Source organism: Phymastichus coffea, unplaced genomic scaffold (assembly GCF_024137745.1).
Source record: "Phymastichus coffea isolate CEN01 unplaced genomic scaffold, Cenicafe_Pcof_1.1 PCOF00001, whole genome shotgun sequence".
NCBI classification, from domain to species: domain Eukaryota; kingdom Metazoa; phylum Arthropoda; class Insecta; order Hymenoptera; family Eulophidae; genus Phymastichus; species Phymastichus coffea.
Window position 1 is genome coordinate 13,088,313 of NW_026706812.1, and position 22,690 is coordinate 13,111,002.

General features: G+C 34.5%; 1 protein-coding gene across 5 annotated transcripts in view; it reads left to right on the top strand.

The window, feature by feature from the left end:
• The window catches only part of LOC131673846 (serine/threonine-protein kinase BRSK2), a 175,079-nt gene that overhangs the window by 94,398 nt on the left and 57,991 nt on the right, over positions 1–22,690 (top strand). For all 5 annotated transcript variants that reach the window (XM_058953953.1, XM_058953316.1, XM_058953822.1 and 2 more), the window contains one exon: positions 1,041–1,303. In XM_058953953.1, the coding sequence (XP_058809936.1) occupies positions 1,041–1,303 (263 nt within the window). The remainder of the gene's footprint in view (positions 1–1,040; positions 1,304–22,690) is intronic.

Consider the following 22,690-nt stretch of genomic DNA (forward strand, 5'->3'; position numbering starts at 1 on the left):
TTGGCGTACTTGCTTCGGTATTGCTCTTCGATTCCACTTTTTTCCTTTATCGTCTAATGAGCAGTGATTTTCCTTTGTATCCTTCCGCTCGGTAAGCCGGTTCACACGTGAGTGTCTCTCCTCACTACCCCCACCCCTCACCGTCCTCTCTCTCTACTCTCCGCTCGCGCACGGTTTTTCTGCGCAGCTGGCCCGCGCATGGCACGCGCTGGCCCTATATTCAGCGGATTTTTCCCTGTAACGAGCCGGCTCGTTACACTATATTATCTATTTATTTATTTCCCTTGTAATAATAAGCTAAATAACTTATACAATAAAAGTTAATAAAGCTATAATTAAAAAAATGAATTGACATAAGAATTTTTAGCAGGGATAGAAATATTATACTAATTCAATTATTTTTGTTAATCAGTCACTTTTCATGTGAGACTGAAGCAAACAAGAATAGACTTAATTTTCGAAACAGTTAATGTTACGGTACCAGAGGTAACAAGCTATCCATGTAGGAAATTAAATAATTTAATTTGGTACATGCGATAATTGTTGTTTCTCAATTTTCTAGCGTGATAACTTAAGGATTTAAATGGTACGATCCTGTGTTTTGTTTTCGGATTTAATCTTCATTAAGAACATTCATGCACAATGCAACCCATTATATTTAAGATAAAATAATTTTTAGATTGTACTGAACATGGGTATATTAGCATTCATAAGATAAACACTAATTTTCTATTTAGTATTTTTATTATCAGCTTAAATGTTACTCCTGTTTACGTATCGTAGTGCAATTTCAATAATATACACAAAATATACTCGCTAAGCATAAATGAAAGTCAGTATTTTAAAGTCATAATGTCTCTACTTTCAATAGAAAACGTTTTCCGTTTATTCTATCACAATTTATCAGCTGAAATCAATCAATCCGACGATTATAAAAAGTCCAAGTTCCTAATAATAATTTCTCTACAAATTAATAAAATCTACTACAATATATATATATATATATTTTTTTTTTTTATGTTAAATCTTTTTTCTTATAGCATAAGGCATCATGCTAAAAGATCTTCCAGTGGAACATATATTAATGTAACGAATTACGTTACATCAACACCGAATACATCACCACTTCATGTAACAAATGCAATTGGCTGCCATAAAACGGTATCATCTGCGCTAAATACTCGAACAAATAGTCCAAGACGAATATCTTCATCCAATGCTACTGGTCATGAAAGTATTAATGAATCAAATTTATCAACGCCTTCTTCTCTAACAAATATTGACGTTAACGATGTTCAACCAGGTAAATGAAATGAAATATTCAATTGCTTATTAATTGTTATACTTTCAAGTCATTTTATAATGAGTTTAATAACTTTAAAAATCATATTTTATCAGTATTTAAAGTACTTCAGTGAAATTCTGTGATAAAATCATGTTTTTCCATCCGATTAAGTGTTGGAAAAAGTTTTTCTTATCATCCATACACTTTTGGTTAAAGAAATAAAAAACAATTAACCTTAAAATCACCTTTGTAGAAGCTCAAAATTATGCAGAAAACATGCTGTATGAATAAATAGTTTCATTCTCTGAATCTAAATCTTCATACACACTTTCGTTAATAAAATTCATTTGAATATATATATATATACTTATATAGATATATATTTAGTAACGTTGCGAATATTTTTCTACTTGGCGTGACAGAATTGCTCACCGGTAGAGCTTGAGTTGTTCTTTTCGAATATTGCAGAAACGTCCTTCGCTGCATCCCATTAAGTCTAGGAGTAAAATATCATTTATAAAAGTCCACTGCAAAAGGTTATGCTATGAGAGAATTCGAAAAACGTCGAAAATTATTCTTGTGGCTCGTTAAAGTTTGAAAGCGGGAAATTTAGCATAGTCAACACATAGCAAAAAGCTACATTGTTGAAAATAATGATTAATCGCTCGCGCTACAGTTTACACAAACAACATAAAATGACGATAGGAAATATTAGATACGTTCATTATCAGATCACCCAAATTACATCTGAATCAATTAGGAAAGGGAGAGAGAGAGAATTCGTAAGCGACGACATTGTTATACTAGCGATCAAAAGGAAAAAAATACGAAATTTTAATAGAACTTCGCAAAAAAAATTCAGCCTGTAGTTTGAAGCTTCCTCAATACAATTGTGGAATCTTGAAAAAAAAACAAATACAACATACAAATAAATTTATAAACAATAATCTTAAAAAAAATTATCACTTCGGTGGTTTATTCGATTGACGTCGGATTTGATACAAATTATTAAAATGATTAAACATAATTTTCAATCATTTTATGAATAAATTTTATAAAAATTTAAATGCCAATCTGATAAAATTTTAAATTAATTTCAATAGAAGTTGCGCTTGGTATGTTTGAGTTGTTATAATATAAACACAAAACATTCTAGAGCGTAATGTAATACCAACAGTAGCTTATCTTCATCGGTAGTAGTCATTTCAAATACTTTTTGTGAAGAAATTGAAACCCAACGAAATTTTTTCATGTCTCCGCAAATAATGCACATAAATAATAAATAATGCCATTTTTTTTAACTAGTGTTAATTAGCGTGATTCGCGCGCTCTTTCTTCCGTGTTTTTCTGTTATTTATTGCATTATTTGAATCTTTTATATGCCAACTTGGAGATTCTAATAGGTACGAATAAGTTGTGCTGTTTAAAATAGACTACATGCATCAATAGTCATTGATGAATAAAAATAAAACTTACACCCATTTTTTCACGAAAACTGATGAACTTTTACTCATTTCAGAATATATCGGAAAAATTATTCAAAAAATTAATTCAACCTAAGATCAATAAAGCTATTATCCTATTATACAACACTAAACTTACATATTCAATGAGTATTACATTTAACACCGTGCACTTTTTGTTGCCTCGATAAAAAACATCCGTGAATATTTTGTCTGGTTTAATATTATAATAATTAATTTCCGTTGTTTGCATACATCTTAATTTCCAATGTAGAAAAGATAAATATATATTCTCTATTTTATTCTATGCATTTTCTTTTACTTTCTACTAAATTTTAACAAGATTTTAATTTCAGTATTACAGATGGTTATAAAATTAATGATTTGTATTGATCATTTCAAAACATAACGTATTACGTTCTGTAACGGGAGAGGTTATCTAATAAAAATGAGAAATTTATTTAAGCACAAACTCCTACGATGCAGAGCTAACCGTCGCTCCGTTAAACATGTATAATTATACGTGTATTCGCCTTTATGTCAGATGATTTCGTTTCGGTGTCTTCTTTCCAACTGAGTTGAACTCACCTTAACTCACTTGACTTGTGACTCTCGATCTATTTTAGGTGTGACTGATTTTATGCCTGATCCGTTTAATCCTCTAGATGAAATCGGATTAAAACCTAAGCCTTTATAAATCGCTTAAGCTAATAGGAAATGAAATGACGTAATCGGCAAATAAAATTAACTAAGTTTAATCAATAAAAACTACAGTCTTTTATGGGCCGAAAGACTAACGCACGCGATAGGATTTACAATTATAACTTATAATTAAGTGAGAGAGAGAGAGAGAGAGAGAGAGAGAGAATTTGACAATTTCCGCAAAAACTAACGCTCGGCGCGAATACAAAATTTAAGATCGCAATTGACAAAATACTTTCGAACGTATTTTGTCACACAACAATAAAGGGAGGTGCACTTATTCTGCGGTGCAATTACGGTGATCAGCCGTAATTGTTGATGAAGGAAATCAACTGTCGATGCTCCTTCACTTGATCAGCTGTGCTACCTCACTCTCCAATAGCACCAGTGTGTAGCTTTCTTCGGGCACCGCTGGGAATTGGTCTCCTCGGGCTCCCTGCATACGAGGTGTGTTCAAAATGTAAGGTGACTTTGTATTTTTAAGAAAAAATATTTATTTATTTATCAATATTTATGTTGTCCCCTTCAAAGTAATCCCCTTCAGATACAATACACTTATGCCAATGGTTTTTCCAATCCTCAAAACACTTCTCATAAGCACTTTTCGGTATAACCTTGAGCTCTTTCAGCGATGCAGTCTTTATCTCTTCAATCGTTGCAAATCTCCGTCCTTTCATAGGTCTCTTTAGTTTTAGGAACAAGGAAAAGTCACATGGGGCCAAATCCGGTGAATATGGTGGCTGAGGCATGATTGTGGTGTTGTTTTTGGCCAAAAAATCTCTCACAAGCAAAGATGAGTAAGCAGGGGCATTATCGTGATGCAAAAGCCATGAATGGTTTTTCCACAATTCTGGGCGTTTTCTTCGTATTGCTTCTCGCAAACGGCGCATAACTTCAAGATAATACTGTTTATTGACCGTACGTTCATATGGTAAGAACTCCTGATGCACCACGCCATGGTAATCGAAGAAAACAGTGAGCAAAACTTTGACATTTGATCGAACTTGGTGTGCTTTTTTCGGTCTTGGCTCATCTGGGCTCTTCCATTGGGACGATTGGACTTTGGTTTCGATATCATAACCATATACCCATGATTCGTCACCAGTTATGACCCTTTTGAGTAAATCTGGGTCGTCGTTGACGTCATTCAACAGTTCTTGAGCGATGCTCATGCGACGGTTCTTTTGGTCAAAATTTAGCAATTTCGGAACAAACTTCGCTGATACACGTCTCATGCCCAAAACGTTAGAAAAAATTTCATGGCACGAGCTAAGCGATATACCAACATCCTCAGCAACTTCTCTGATAGTGATTCGACAATTTTCCAGAACAATTTTCTTCACTGCTTGAACGTTTTCATCAGTTGTTGACGTGCTTGGGCGTCCAGAGCAAGGCTCGTCATTGGCATCTTCCCGGCCATCTTGGAAGAATTTGTACCACTTGTAAATATTTTTTTTACTCAGAACAGTTTCACCGTATGCCACCGTCAACATTTCAAGTGTTTCGGAGCACTTTATTTTATTTTATACACAAAATTTGATGCAAATCCTTTGATCCATATTTTTCGATAGCAAGAAATCGCCGAGCACGCAAAACACTTATAACCTTTACGCCTCTCACAACCAAACAAAAAATGCTATACACTTGAAACTTGGTACAGATGTTCGGGAAGAGTGTACCAACATAACAAAACAAAAAAATCGATAATCGAAAATACGTTGCCCGTAAAATATCAAAAGTCACCTTACTTTTTGAACACACCTCGTATATAGCAGCCTTCCGATCTTGTGTGACCTGCTCAGCGGACCGAAGGGACTGCTGGGCGCTGACTCCCTGGGAGGCGGCGATGGTGACGCCTCCCACCGTGGCGGTTACACGTCCATCTGACCACGATTGTGGTGTCAGAAGCCACACGCTCGTCCACATGGACCGTGAGCATCGGCCCAGCGCCAGTAGCTCCTGGGGCTCTTTTCTCCTGATCCGGCGCCGGGAGCGCTGCGGGAGACTCATTTCGTTGTTCTACCCGAAGCAGAGCCTCTCCATAGGCCCTCTGGCATTGAACCACCTCTGCCCACGTCCCGAGTAGCTCTTCTGCGCCCTGGCGGTTCAGAAAGCATCTCAGGTGCTCCTGCACCTGAGACTGGAGATCCTCCACCTCGTTTATCCCCAGATGTACGTGTATGAAGTCGAGAAAGAGAGTACTGCTCCGGGAGACGGGGGTGGTTGCAGATCCCGTGCTATGCCCCACAGGTTTCCCTGGGTTCTGGGCACTGACTCGCACTGTCCGACGTCTGGGGTACGCCGGACTTGAGAGTCAGCACTGAGAGTTCTGTTCTGAGACTTCTCTGAGAGTCGAAGCGTTCCTGGAAGCCTTCTTCGGGGCGACCCGCGATGCGTCCCGGAGAATGTCCGTCACCGATGCGTTGTGGCGCCCCCTTCGGGTGGTCCCCTCCAACTGGACCTTGACGAAGCGCCGCAGATCTTCTATTAACTGCGTCGCATCAGAGCCCAGCTGCAGATCTAACAACATCTGTGTGACCACCTCGAAGGTCTCTTCCTTCACGAAGATTCTCCGGACCATCTTTAACATCCAAAACAAAAAAAATCTTGGAAGAAACTCCCTGCGCGAAGAAAAACCCTATCAAATGCCGCATCCCACCGAGTTATGCGTTCCCTCGCTATTCCTTGCGGGAACGTCCTAGCCCTTGTCGGTTACCGTTTGGGTTTATCGGCCCAACCGTCCATTACACGACGGGTATGGCCTTTCGAGGCCTACCTCTCCCTCTAGATTCCTTTAAGGGAGAGTTGTTGCCTCTTGTTTGACCAGTGACTGTCTCTGGGACCTATCGAGATCGACCTCGACCTCTCTTAGTTGGGGCAGATACCGGCAAATCCGACGTCTCGGTGGGATCATTATCTACGGTCGTGGGGGCTGCTAATTCGATACGTGCGCTATTCTATAAATCCCCCCTCGGATCGTCGTACGCGTTCGCGGATTCGTTCGCCTCCAACGGCTGTTCCTTTTGCGACTCGCTAGAATCGATGACTTTCTCGCTTTCCTCTTCATCCCCTGAACCGTAGTACGGCTTAAGGTCTTTGGCATGGAAGAGCTCGGGTAGGATCTCCAGCTGATTGCCCAGTCTGTATGTGTTGCAACCATAAACCTCTTCAATCACGTACAGACCGGCGTATTTTGGCGCCAATTTGGCTAAAATGCCTTGGGCAGCCGAAGAGAGAATCTTATTCCTCTTCCAGACCCAATCTCCGACCTGAAACTCGGGTTGCCGTCTTTCCGGTCATAATAAGCCGCCTGACGCGCAGCTTCCTCCTTTAATTTGGAGTTGCCCCGCTCCCATAGATTAGGGAGCATCTCCATATGTTCAGCCCATTCTACTTCAGCTTGACCCTCCGAACACTCAAGGACCTGTTGATCTTGGGTTCTTCTGAACGTCAAAGAAGGTACCGGCTGACGCCCAAACATGAGCATTGCAGGACTATATCCAGTGGCACTATGAGTTGCCGAGTTCAAGGCGAAGTTGAACTCTGACAAGTGTTCGTCCAGCTCTTATGATCACAGCTCACATAAGGCGTAAGACCACGAAGACGTCCCGCTGCCGTTGCGACGGCATCTTCTTTTGATTAGGGCTACGCCTTCCGATATGTCGGGCCCTTGAATTTTATGATTGATTTCGATAGCAAAAATCCTCAGGAACACGCCGGAGCAAGAATTTTTCAACAACAAAAATATACTTTTTGAGATATTAGCAATTGTTTAAACAAAAAGTTAATAACTTTCGAAAAAAATTGTTTTATGTTTATTGTTGTAATTGTTTCGAAAGCTCAAGGTATTATAAGTATTTTGGAAAAAATCCGACTTCGGTATCTTTATTAGTTTTTAAAATATAGCCGTTTGAAAATTTTTTATCATTTTTCTTTAATTGATTAACAATAAATAATTAATAATTAATAATAATATATTAATTAATAATAAATAATTATTAAAACTTTTGATATAATTGATGTATTGTTATCAAAATTTGGGAAAAATCTCACTTTCATGTGTACAACAATTGTGCCAAATTAAAAAAAAAATCCGTAACCTAAGGGTTATAAGTCAATCGAAATAGCCAAGATTAAACCAGATTTGAAACGGAGGTCTGAGATGCAGGTTTTAATTTGAACTCTTACGAACTACTTACTGGTACGCTTTACAGGCTTTTATAGCTGCCGAATTTCGATAAATTTCCGATATTTGCAATTTTAAGTAGGTTTTGCTTACTTCATCGCAATTTGCAGACTAAGACTTTTTAGTTTATCACCTGTCTGAGAGTTCATGAGAGTGCAATGACTTTTGCTGATGTACACAGAATTTGAGTTTCTTTAAGAGCTTGAGTTTTAAACTTTTATAAAGGAATTTGGGAGACGTCGTAAGATGTAACGTATAGATAATTAATTAACCATATTATTGCTCTCAATCATATTAAATTTTGTGAAATTATAGAACAAAGAAATGAGAGAGTGACACCCAATCCCTATAAATAAAAACTATCTCCACTCAATTTATTTTTGACAACGTTTTGCTAGTTTGTCCTCGAGCCTCATCAGATCCTTTATTTATAAAATATATAGATAAATTTGTTGTACAAATATCATGACAATTTTACAATAATAATGGTATCAAATCGAATAACAAAAAACACATAGCAACGCAATTGAAGTATTTTTCAAGATTACATTATCGATTGTTATGAGTCAACAAAAAATTTATTGTAAATTTTGTTAAACAAAATAAACAATATAGTTAAGTTACTACTCATAATACAGGGTGTCCCATTTTAAAGGAACCACCCCGAAATTTTCGACGGTTGGCGTTGTACAAAAAAATTGTTCAGACAACAGTTGTTTGGAACAATGGGGGCAACCTTTCTGTGAAATCCAATTTGACCTTGAGATTTATTTTCAAGGTCATTTGAAGGTCAAAGTCATTTTTGAATAGGAACCCATATTTTTTATCCCGGATTCGGAAAGAGCGGAAAATTCTACGTTTAGATAATGTATTATGTGTGGGGTGCGGTTAACCCCTCCCCCCCTCGCCTAAGGTCATGTAGGGGTCAAATTTATGATTTTCTTCATCTATGCACAGGGATGATCGGGCATGGGTAAGGTTAATTGTAATAACCCAATAACTGCAAAACCCAATAACTCGATAACCACAATATATCCCCAATAACCCAATACCCAAGAGATATTTTGAATAAGGACCCCCATTTTTTATCCCGGATTCGAAAAGAGCGGAAAATTCTACGTTTAGATAAAGTTTTATGTTGGGGAAGCGGTTCACCCCCCCCCCAGCCCACCGAGGCAAGGGTGAGGTTAATAAGGTATTGATTACCCAGCCAGTGAAGGCAAGGTATTGATTACCAAGCCAATGAAGGTAAGGTATCGACTACCCAGCCAATGAAGGCAAGGTATTGATTACCCAGCAAATGAAGGTAAGGTATTGATTACCCAGCCAATGAAGGCAAGGTATTGATTACCCAGCCAATGAAGGCAAGGTATTGATTACCCAGCTAATGAAGGCAAGGTAGGAATGCTCAGCCGATCAAGACAAGACGTTGACTACAGATAGAGTTATGGTCAAAATTGTAACACAAACATTTATCTCATAAGATGTTCAAAAATACCCCCGTTCAAATTTATGCAGTGTTGAATTCTACGTTCAAAATTTTCAACTGTGGACATCAAAACGTGACGCGAAATAGCTCTGCAAGCTTGTATGATGCGTTGCATCATATCTTGCCATGTTGTTGGTTGCTGTGCATAAACAACATTATTCAAATAGCCCCATAAAAAGAAATCTGGACTTGTCAGATCTGGTGATCTTGGACACCACTCAGTAATGTCCATGCCTATCCATCGTCTTCGGTATCGTTGGTTCAAGAAGTGACGAACCATTAGTGAGCGATGACACGGTGTACCATCCTGTTGAAGCCATAATCGTCTTCTGGTTTCCAAGTCCACATCTTCCAATAATTCTGGTAATTCATTCTGCAGAAAATCAAGATATGCTGCGCCGTTGACATTCCCATCGAAAAAATAAGGTCCTATCAGATAACCATTTAGTATACCGCACCAAACTACGAGGCTCCATCTATGCTGATTATTAATATGACGTATCCAATGAGGGTTCTGGATAGACCAATAATGACTATTATGGCGATTGAGTTGCCCATTACCATGAAATGTAGCTTCGTCCGAAAACATGACGTATCTGAAAAATTCAGGATCTTCACGAATCCTTGCTTGTGCCCAATTGCAGAATTCGAGTCTGCGGCGGAGATCATCTGGCATCAAAGTTATGTGATACGGATGAAATCTGTACAGCCGCAAAAATCTAGCGGCTGTTGATCTTGGGATTCCAGTACGTCTCTGAATTTCACGCCACGAGATATGATGATCCAAATCAACCATTGCCAAAACGACGAGAATTCGCGGATCATCGTTGTTCGGCATCATAATGCGACGACGATTTCTGCATATTCGGGGTCGACGTCTCTCTCTTTACTCAATGATTCGGATTCTCACGTGGTTCGGGTAGTGAAGCCTCCCTGGGTAATTTTGGCGGTAATACCTTGCCGCAGCACGATATCGGCCTTGACATGCCCCGAGAGACAACAGAATATCAACAATTTCGTTTCTCGAAAAATCCGGCATATTCCCTCCTTTTAAGTCGACTAAGAAAATTACACTTGAACTATTCTGAGAAGGACTGTTCGCGAATCACTATTGTCATAAACAATACTAAAAAAGTGTTATTAAACAATTTAGTTGAAACTTTGTAGGCTTGTCCGGAATCACACCAGAAAAAAGAATGGAAATAACATGTTATCCCACAAAATGGAAAATGACACTTATCATGAAGGCTTTGAATACATGAAGTCGACTTTGAAAATCAACCTGAAGTTTAAGCTCAAGGTCACTGTTGTTTGACCTTACAATTTTTTGGGGATATTGGGGTTGTTGAATTATTGGGGTTATCGGGTTATTGGATTATTGGGTTATTTGAATTATCGAGTTATTGGGTTATTACAATTAACCTTACTCTTGCCCGATCATCCCTGTGCATAGATGAAGAAAATCATAAATTTGACCCCTACATGACCTTAGGCGGGGGGGGGGGGGTTAACTGCACCCCACACATAATACGTTATCTAAACGTAGAATTTTCCGCTTATTCCGAATCCCGGATCAAAAATATAGGTTCCTATTCAAAAAAAACTTTGACCTTCAAATGAGCTTGAAAATGAATCTCAAGGTCAAATCGGATTTCACAGAAAGGTTGCCCCCTTTGTCCCAAACAACTGTTGTCTGAACAATATTTTTGTACAACGCCAACCGTCGAAAATTTCGGGGTGGTTCCTTTAAAATGGGACACCCTGTATAGCTCATAGCAGTCAAAAAACAATACAAAATATAAACGAGAAGTTACTCGTTACAAGTCAAACTGAGAAACAATGAGAAAAACACGAGTACAAAACAAAATTAATCTTATTAATATATGGATTTATTAGCAAAGCTCATTTTTAATGAAACAAGGATACGAAAATATTAGATGAAACAATAGCTTATGAAGTTGGATAACCAATAAATCTATTTAAGAAGTTTAAAAATGCTATTGTATTGTTTACTGTGATATTGAGTATTCTCTTGTATGTTAACAGTATTACTGTATGTATTAATTAATATCGTTTCGGAAATTAATTTTTTATTCTTACTAATCTCTTTGTCTAAAATTCGAGCATTATTAAAATCAAAACGGTGTGTCAGATTTTCAGTAAGATTTTTAGATTTCGGCAGTAATCTGTCTATTGGAGTATTTTCATGTTCTTTAATTCATTGTTTGAGTTTTCTTTTTGTTTGCCCTATATAAACAACCGGATATTTACAGAGATTAGTAAGATTAGAAGATTAATTTCCAAAATTATATTTATTAATACATACACTAATACTATTAATAGACAAGAGGATACTCAATATCTCAGTAAACAATGCAATAGTATTTTTCAACTTCTTAATTAGATTTATTGTTATTGGTTATCCAACTTCATGAGATATTGTTTTATCTAATATTTTCTTATCCTTGTTTCATTAAAAATCAGCTTTGCTAATAAATCCATATATTAATAGGATTAATTTTGTTTTGTACTCGTGTTTTTCTTATTGTTTCTCAGTTTGACTTGTGTCATGTAATTTCTCGCTCGTAATTTTTATTGCGTTTTCTGTATGTGTATTTTATTTTCTTTAGGCTTTATTTTAGCTACATATGAGATATGTTATAAAAACAATAGTACTTAAATAGATATATAGTTTTCTTACATAAGAATTATATATGTTTTAAATGTAAGCGCCTCTAAACTATATTTAAATGTTACATTTTTTGTAGAAGTAATAAATGAGATTTATAATAATGACTATATTGTTTATTTTTGTAACAAAATTTACAATAAATTTTTAGTTAACTCATAGCAGTCGATAATATAATCTTGAAAAATTCTTCAGTTGCGTTGGTATGTGTTTTTTTGTTGTTCGATTTGATACTATTTTTATTGTAAAATTGTCATCATGTTTGTACAACGGATTGATCTATACATTTTTTAAATAAAGGACCTGATGAGGCTGAAAGACAAACCAGTGAAACGTTGTCAAAAATAAATTGAGTGGAGATAGTTTTTATTTATAGGGATTGGGTGTCACGCTCTCATTTCTTTGCTCTATAATTCCATTTCATTTAATTACGATACAAATTAATCGTTTAATATTTTATTATATATACTGCAAAGCGAATGATATACATACCGTAAATTAAATAAATTATGCAGGATAAATTTTAAAATATTGTACAAAAATACTGACCAATATTAAAATGTTTTTAAATTAATAAAAATTTTACATAAAAATTGATTATGTAAAAGTTAATATTACATCAAGTTACACCAAATTATAGAAAACGAGGGATAAAAGTTAGCAAAAACAAGTTTTCTTATTTTGCAAGGTATGGTATTAATCTTCGGTGAAGAAGTTTCAAATAAAAGTCTTAACTATCTTTACAATTAATTGATATTTACTATAGTAATTAATACATAAATACAGTACACCTATAATAAACTTACATTTTTCAATTTTTTTATTAACGTATCGAAGTTTCTCATGAATCTCTATTTTCGATTTCATCACTGTCTACGTTACTTTGTTCGTCATCTTGATTATCTATTTGAAGAATAAATGATTGAATTGAGTTTGATAAGCTCGACTCTGGATTTATGTGCATGTTTTTAAACTTCATTGCATACCTTACACAATTTTCTTATAGATCAGACGGTACTGATTCCATAGTTTGAAGACACAGTTTTCACTGGCAACTTCACTCTTTGCATAGGCCTATACAAGTTCTATCAGATTAATTTCACAGTGAACAACGAACAGCCAAAGAATTTTAATATGGTTCCTCACTTTTTTGATAATCATTTTTAATAAATAAATCTTTATGTTTACACCAATTTAATAACACTCGTTTTGTAGCTTTTTTAAATGATTCCTATTCTGGTGGTGATGACGTTGATTGATTTTCTATGCAATTGATAGTATCTTATTTGCACCATCTTTTTCTTGAATTTTTAAAATTTAAGTGAATCATGGTGTTATATAGCGCTTGATTCATAACGATATTTACGTTTGGTGCATTTATTTTATTGTGGTGATCTGTTGTATTATTTTTGCCAATAAAACAACTTAAACCTTCTTTCAGAAAACCATTTTTGCTCCTAAAATACATTATGATTATTCTTGATCCTGCCCCGCTTGGAATTACAAGACCACCTTGACAGCAAATATTGCACACCTTGTCACTATTGATCAGAATTATCAAAATTTATATCAACTTGTTGGACTGTAGTTGTCCAACAAGTTGATATAAATTTTGATAATTCTGATCAATAGTAAACCGTAGTTGTTTGCTCGACATGTTACAGAAACAATTATAAAGATGGAAAGATTTGTGGAGGCCGAGTCGCCACGCGTCGTCTCCGCTCCGCGGCAGCACCGGCGCAAGCAGTCGTTGACGCCACGGAACTTCCTCTCTCTTGTACAATACGACAAGGTCTCGAGCGCGCGCACATGTCTCGAGCTTGCTCACCAAATTGTAGCCAAATATTGCGTGTAGGTTTAAGATTAATAAATATTAACGTATTTTCTCAGCCTCCAGCTTACACATTATTATTTCCGCCGAATCCATCTCCAAAGATTATTCTTCCAGACCACTCGAAATTTAATTTTCGTTCTACAAGATCAAGTGATGGTACATGCAACTGTTTTCTTTGTGAAACAATCATAAATCGAAAACATACAAAAGTGCAAAAAGCAAAGAAAAAGGAAAAATCTGTGGAAAAAAAGTGTGCAAAGTGCTTTTCTCGAATAAATAGAGGAGTTTTACATAAATGTGTTAGTAAAGTTGAAAAACTTTCTAATATTGTGCAAAATTTGAAAAACAAACAAACAAATCATATCTCATCTTCAATGATAAATTTTGTAATAATGACAAGAAGGGAAATAGTGAGAGACAGAAATTCACTTAATTTTAATTATATTCAGCAACGTTTTGTCAGCGCATTTGCTGACTTTTTCAGGCTTTATTAACAGAAAAACAACAAATTATTAACAATAAAGTTGCAAGTGTAATTTTAAAGCCAACTTATATGTATATGTATGTACCTGATTTCTCTCGTAGTAAAATTATTATAGGCTAAAACGAACAACTCGTAGCCAGTCACGTTACAATACAGTAAGAAATCAAGTATTTCAACACACACACACATATATATATATATATTCTTCATCTATCATCCCTTCCTCATCGATCTTAATAAAGACTTATATATGTGACTAAGATACTGTATATCCTCTTTTCTATTTAAAGTGTTGTTTTGTAAGCCGATGTGCAACATATCGGATATTCTGCATTTCTTGTAATTCTTTTCATAATCCAATATTTTAGCTTTGTCCTAGTCAAATTCGTGTGAGAGAGTTCTTCTATGTGTTGCTACTACTGTATCCGAGTCAATGTTTTTTTTGTGTTCATTTAATTTAATTTTTAAGGATCGCTTACTTTCACCTATGTAGACAGCTGAACATTGTTTGCAGTTAAAACTGTAGACAATACCAGTATTATCTAATAAATCAGATTAGTCTTTTTTTTCTCTAAACGTATGAACTCTTGTAATGGTTTTTGTAATAAAGATATTGGAGTAATATCATGTTTTTTTAACACAGAAGAACATTTTTTAATGACGTTGCAATTATTTGGAATAGCGACTGTAGGTAGTTTTTGATTTATTGATTTTTTAGAATCATTCTTCCCTTTTTTATATTTGTTAATCTGCTTGTGTATGTGTTTTTTGTAAAATCCAAATGGATAAATATTCTTTTTCAGGATATTAGTAACTATTTTTAAATTGCGTGAATGAAATTTTTTTTCAGCAAGTAAAAACACCTGATCAACTAAATTTGAAACTATATTAACTTTTTGATGAATTGTACGTTCCGAGTTAAAATTTAAAATTCTATCAGTTTGTGTTGTTTTTCTAAACCAGTCAAATTCTAATTTATTATTATTTCTGATCAATTTTAAGCCGAGAAATGGAATAAAATTATTCATTTCAATTTCAAACGTAAATTGTAGTCTATTATGATAAAAATTGAACGTCTCGACAACTAAATCAATTTTAACTTTCGGAACGAATATCAAAGTATCATCAACATACCTATAGTAGAAAACAGGATTAATTTGATATTTATTCCACACACGTTCAGGCAGTGTTTCTCTAACAAGTCTTCCATTACAATATCAGCCAATAAAGGAGAGATAGGAGAGCCCATCGGGCTTCCAAATATTTGTTTATAATAAATTTTGTTAAACACAAAATACGTGTTATTAAATAAAAATTTTATACCTCTCCGAATCTCTTCCATTGGAATCTCACAATTTTTAATTTGTTCATAAACTTTGTCCAATCCCTCCAAGACTAAATCACAAGATATGTTCGTGAATAAGGAACCTACATCTAATGATATTAAAACGTGATCGTTTGGAATAAAAATATGTTTTAATTTCTATTTTGACTGTCCACTGTTTAAAATGTGAGAGTTAGGTTTATTTAAATCTGTTTTAAGAGCATTATTTAGGAGTTTTGCTAATTTATGAGTAGGCTTATTAAATGATGAAATTACTGGTCGTAGCGGCACATTTTCTTTATGTATTTTTAGTAATCCATAGTATTTTGCTATAGATGTGTCGGTTTGAGTCAAATCATTATTATGCCAATCAATCACGTTTTAATATCATTAGATGTAAGTTCAGTTCGGTCCGATCGCTCAACCAGTGTAGACGTATTTACAAACGCTCAGCAAGGTTGCGAAATACAGTGAAGCATAGTGCGCAACGGTCGAGATTACTTGAAGCGCCTGAAATGGCAACTCCCTCAAAGGACGTTAAGTCCATCTCGGTGCAAAACGACGTAAATGCCGGTGCAAAAAAATACAGAAAATTGGTCTACTATAAAAAACAAAAGGGTACATAGTTCCAGAACTAGCTAAATCCATCAGTAGGGCGAGCAAGCAAAAGTGCATAAGCGACTACTGGCTCAGTGCTCCACCAACGATTACAACTAACAAATTTGCTCCATTACAAGAACAAGAAAATAGTTCCCCTAACACTACAGGAGAAGTGATCCCACCGGTCACTAAACCTCCACCAATTTTTATAAATAACGTAGGAAATATTCGCCCACTTGAAGAACTACTAGACAAAATAGCCAAAGATGGATACACCATAAAGATAGTAGGACAAGACAAAGTAAAAATCCAACTTAGTCAGCCGGACAAATATCTTCCTACAGTGACAGAATTGAAACAAAAAAACACACAATTTTATATGTATCAACGTAAACAAGATAAGGGACTCAAAGTTATCCTTCGAAGCATACATCCATCGGTAGACATCAACGATTTAAAAAGTGCAATAGAAGAACATGGTCACAAAGTTAATAGTATTTTCAACATCCGCCACCGCACTACAAAAGCTCCATTACCGCTGTTTTCAGTTGAAATAGAAACAAAACCCAACAACTTCGAAATTTATAACCTGAATCATCTGTTAAACACAGTTGTAAAATTCGAACCACCTCACGCAAAAAGAGAAATCCCTCAGTGCTTAAAATGCCAAGAATTCGGCCACACAAAAACTTATTGTTTTAAAAGTGCAAAGTGTGTAAAATGCGCAGAAGGGCATTTAACTAATAGTCCAGGCGTTATAGACTCGAACGCAATGTTGGCTCGGGGCAGGCTGGAACTTTGTGTGTGGGTCGTACATAGTATGTACAATAACCAAAAAAAATTCTTGGTAATTCGTAGAATGTGTTCATTGTTTAAAGCCCGTTAATTTGACGAATTTTTGTGAAATTTCAGGTTATTTGCTAATAACTTCGAAGCTACTGATTCTACAGGAAAAAACCTTTATACTTTTTTGTTTGTCTTGAAATACCGAACAGAAATAGCTGTTGCACGAAAAAAACAATCAATTTGTTGGAAAATTACACGCAAAAAACCAATCAATAATTAATTATAAATAAACTATCGAGAGACGATTATATTTGTATTGTAACGCCTCGTAATTGACATAAATTACTCTCTTCTAACTAGAGAACACGTGTGCGAAATCTGTACTCGGTAAGTGAAATAGTTTACGACTAATAGCGTTATAAACAAATTAACGAAAGTTCACTCTGTACAAACCTGAGTTGAATTCGTCGTGACGGTGATTTTTTCATAGGTAGATTTCGTTATGATATATGGAAAACCGTTATTACTTGGCAAAAAATGCAATTTTGCGACTAAGAGAATTTTTTGTTTGAATGTCCTTAGTTGCAAAATGCAATTTACACTGTTTGCAACTTTTATTTTAAACTTTTGATTACACACGTTGATGGCAAATTCAAAGAGCTTTCATTAAAAAAAAAAAAATTTCAATTATCTTGAAAATTGAAGGAGCTACGGCCCGATAAACATTATAACCAGCTATTCAACAATTTTAGTATTTAGCGAGAAACAAAAAATATAACTATGATCGGTAGCTTTTCCAATATCATTACTCCAAAGATCGTATGTACGATGTAAAGGTAAGTTGAAAAAAAAAATTAATTAACATCGGCGGAACACGGATGCTTTCGTTGCGCAGCTGCGTGGCGGCAGGGTGGGGGAAGCTGCTGCGAGTCCGAGTGAAAGTCGACTTGGACGTTCAAATTTAATGCGCGACTTTAATAACTTATTACTCGGGAACTAGTTGAGATAAATTTATGTTTTTTTTTTTTTTAATTTGATACCTCGCAACGAGAGGAATTCATTTCTGTTGATATAAATTCTGTGATATCGTAAATTTACTTCTGAAATTCGTAAAATTTACTATGTATTATTTTATATTCGTTTTATTGAATAGTAGGATCATATAGCGCGCTACGCGCGCCGTAAATTATTATCATTTATCATTTTGTAACATAATTATTATGTTATAAAAATTTATTTTTTATGGCTATAAGTATAACTCCTTGTAAACATAATTTTTAACCGTGTGACTGTTTTGTTGATGGCTACCGAGATAAATTTTCAGAGTATTCCACGATCGTACTCTAGACATTACGACATACAATTGACCATGATTGAAAACATCCCTACGAAGATCGATAGCGATGTTATCAAATGTTTGACCTTGCGCTTTATTAATTGTCATTGCAAACGCTAGCTTTACTGGAAATTGGCGTCTTTTGAAAGAAAGTGGATACTCATTTGTGCAAAATAACGAAATCCGATTTAAAATACAATATTATTTTTCTTATCTACCGTTAAAACTCGGCATTTCAATAGATGATTAGAAAAATCTAATACCCGTAAACGTGTACCATTGCATAAACCTTCATGAACACTTATATTTCTAATAAGCATTACAATCGAGTTTTCCCTCAATCGTAATTCATACGGAGGTAAACTGGAAGGATTCAGAGTATTTAAATATTCAGGTAAAACTATTTCAGCAAATTCACCACTGTCACAATTTTCAGTACTATCAATTGCAGTATATATATGTTCTGTATTTATATCTAGCAAATCAGTAACTGCTTTGTTTAATTCATCAACATCGACATTACGTGCAGCTAAAATGGCACATGTACTCATTTTATCATATTTCTTTTCTGCGATAAGTCTACCAAATATGCTCTGAATAACGTCATCATTCTTGTCAAGAATACAATGATCTGGTAGTATCAAATTATCATGTTTGTCATTTAAAGTTCCATCACCAACTAATAAAAGAAATTTAGTAAAGTCGGTTTCATTAGATAAGACTCTCATATTTATTGTAAGGGTATACTTGACAAAATAATTCCATAATTCACTATATTTAATAGATAGATTCAAAATTTCGGTGCGTGTTCCATTAATTTTAATTGGAAGAAGTTGTCTAAAATCGCCGCCTAAAACCATAATTTTACCACCAAAAGGTAAATCATTTTTCATAATATTTTGAAGCGTTCTATTTATTATTTCCAATGCATATCTCGGAGCCATAGGTGCTTCATCCCAAATAAAAACTTTTGTTTCTTTTAATAGAAGACCTTCTTTAGATTGTACTGTAATATTTGACGATGAATCGTTAAACATAGGAACAGGGAGACCAAATGTTTTGTGCACTGTTTTTCCTTGTGGAAGTAATATTGCTGCAATTCCAGTGAAAGCCATTGTTGATACTTTAATATTTTTCGAGCATAAAATGTTGTAAATAGTCGTATAAATAAACGTTTTTCCGGATCCTCCTGGACCATCAATATATATACAATTCTTTATATTTCTATCAGGATTGTTTACTAAATTTAAAACCACATCAACACATTTTTTTTGTTGTTCGTTCAGTAATCTATACTGTTGTCTACCAATTTTTTCAAAATCTGTTTGTAATAATTCATCACTTCCATCAGGTAATAAATGATTAATCACTGTTTGGTTCATTGAAGGAAAATCAGATAAACTTTTGCCTTCATGATTCAACATATTATTGATATCAGCATATGCCATTTGATAACTTACATAAATATCGTTTATTCGTGAATAATCTTCTGATAATGCATCTTTATACTTATCCCATAATTCTTCTGGATGTATTGGTTGACAGTGTATTAAGATGCGAACAAATAATTGCCGGAATCTGCGTGGCATCATCCAAATAATTGCTTCTTGCATCGCTTTATTCCACTCTTCGTCGTTTTCTATTAATCCCAATTCAAGGCATGCTGCTGTAAACGAAGGTTGTACTATACCATTAACAGCTTTTAACGAATCGAAGCTTGTTGCTCCTCTTACATGTAACAACAATAATCGTAAATGAAATAGCTCTATTTGTGTAGGACTGACAGAAAACATCAAAAGACGAAGACGTTAAAATGTTTTTTGCGTGTTACCCACTTTGTCGTAGTGATGCCATTGGTTTTTTCTTTTTTATAAGTGAAAAATGATGGAATATCGTTATATAAATATTGACGCGCATTATTTTCAATTAAGTTTAATTTGAAATAATCAAGTAGTTTACTACTTGTTTCATTAACATTTGTTACGAAGTCATTTGCATCATTGGAAATTATAACGTATTGTTGGTTTGGTAAATGAACCGGTAATCGTTCTATAGCATGACTTTTATCTTGTAAAGATTTACTTAAAATTCGATAACATGCTTCGACTGGTCCAACATATCGAGTTTCTATAAACTCATTAATTTCATCGTGGTTTATGATATTTGTAGATTCGTTTACATTTCCAATAGTTACCGTAGCAGCGTCATGGCCTTTGTAAATATATTTATATAAATATTTCACAGCTTTAATACTTGAAACAATTTCTACATTTATATGACAGTTAAACATTTTTAATAATTCCCGATAATGTGGTACAACCCATCTATTATCAATGATATGACCATTCGGTAATTCATGAGTAATACCATTATCTCTTCTCTGGTAAGATACCCATTTTCGTCCATAATGGTTTCATTTTGAAATTCTTTTGGAAATTTTTTTGAACATTTATTATTAATCATACACCAATTACCGCAAGGTCCATGAGTCATACTTTTTACAATAATGTCATATAAAATAGGATCACTCTCTTTGTTAGGAAGTTCAGCAGATATAAACTTATTAACAATATCAGGCGTAGTGATTTTATAAGGAGTTTTCAAAGTTATTAACAAATGCATGTGCGGTAGACCACGTTTTTGAAATTCAACAACGTAAACATGAGATGCTACTTCACCAAAAAACTTTTTTCTTGTAACGATATCAAGTAAACGATTCTTTTTTAAATGAAATACTCGAGCTACAATATCAGGTCTATCAGATGCCTGTTGGCCTGGGAAAAGATTCTCTTGAATCTCTTTCCACTTTGGATTACAAGTCATTGTTAGAAAAATATCTGGTTTACCAGTTTTACCAACTAAAGTCATTGCATCTTGATAACTTTGTTGCATATGGCGAGGAGAACCCAAAAAAGTCGACGGTAATATTACAGTTTTTCCTACGTGGCCATCGACATCATTAGCAGAATTTCGCAAGTAATCATGTAATCCTTGATATGTGTCAGCTTTTATTTCTTTTTGATGATCTTTACACCATCGAATTCTGTCCTTTTCAACTTTAACATATGAGTCTACTATCCATTGCTGAAATAATCGACGACCTAGCAATATCGGATTAAATTCATCCGACCTTATAGCGATTTTATATTTAGTATACGCCATTCGAGTTACTCGCCTACTTGGATCACTATCATTCATTTTGATACGCTCTAAATTTCTATGCCACCCAAGCGATCCGTAAGGATAAAATAATGGGTATACCCATGGTTCTACATTTGGATCCATAGTACTAACATATTGCAATACTTTAATATTTTTATTTCTAATAGTTACGTAAGATTCTGGGATTTCACCATCTGCGGTCGTAGAAAAAATAGCAGCAACTTCATTTGTTCGCTGAAAATTAAATCTTCGTCGGTCAGTTCCTGGTTTCAGGCAAAACAATAATTGCAATTCAGGTTCATCTGTAGTATTCATTCGTAATTTTTGATCATGTATTTCTTGTTTCATCATAGCGTAAGACTGAGCAAAAATATTATTTTCTCTTATTATTTCATCTAACATTGAAAGTGTTTCTTGTTGAAGATGAGGATTTTGTGATAGTCTAACATTAAGAGCTTCTTCTGGATCGACAAAAAAGAGTTGTCCATATGCAGGCATTTCATTTTCACAAGGATACAATGTTGTATTAATTTGATAATATATTTGACCGTGAATCTTAAAGCAATACGGTCCAAGACGCTGGGACTGAAAATTAACAAAGTTAGCATTGAAAGATGCGAAAAAAAGTGAATTATTATAATAACGGATATTTTCAAAAAAATTTTTTGAATTTGAATGAGTTCCATTGAATAAAGATGAGAGTTCTTCTGGAAAAGTTTGAGTACAGCTGTTTAGAGCTACTGCTCCATGTGAACAGCAATCATTGAAAGACAAACCTTTATGTGCAACTTTTTCTAATTCGAAATGTTTTGCATTACAATGTATACATAACATATCCATTTTTCCTAAGTAATCTTCATCTACTACAGGTGCAGCGTTTCGATGTTCATCATTTATAATGTTACGTGCAGCTTGCCGCCTTATTCTCTGACATTCAGCATTCCTCAAACGCCTTTGGGCTTGACAAATTAGCTTTTCCTCTGAACTACGTGAATTTTTTCTTCTACCCATAATGAAATTTATAATCGATTTAATAAGTTTTAAACAAATATTTCTAAGGAGTAAATGTTTTGCAAAACTATTGTAGGGAAAAAAAATTAAATTTTTAATATAGTATAATCTTTTAACCCATTAAAGCCCACGCTAAGACTGGTTGAGATAGCGACAAACAAACTGTGCTATCTTTTGCATAAGTGAAAAATAAAATATACGTATTTTTTTTTATGTTATTTTCAATTGTTTATAACAAATTATTTAAACAAATTACAAAAAAATTCATAATTATCAAAATCTAAATGCGGGAATCGATTCTGGAGGTGAAATCAAGACGAAAACCTATATAACACTTTT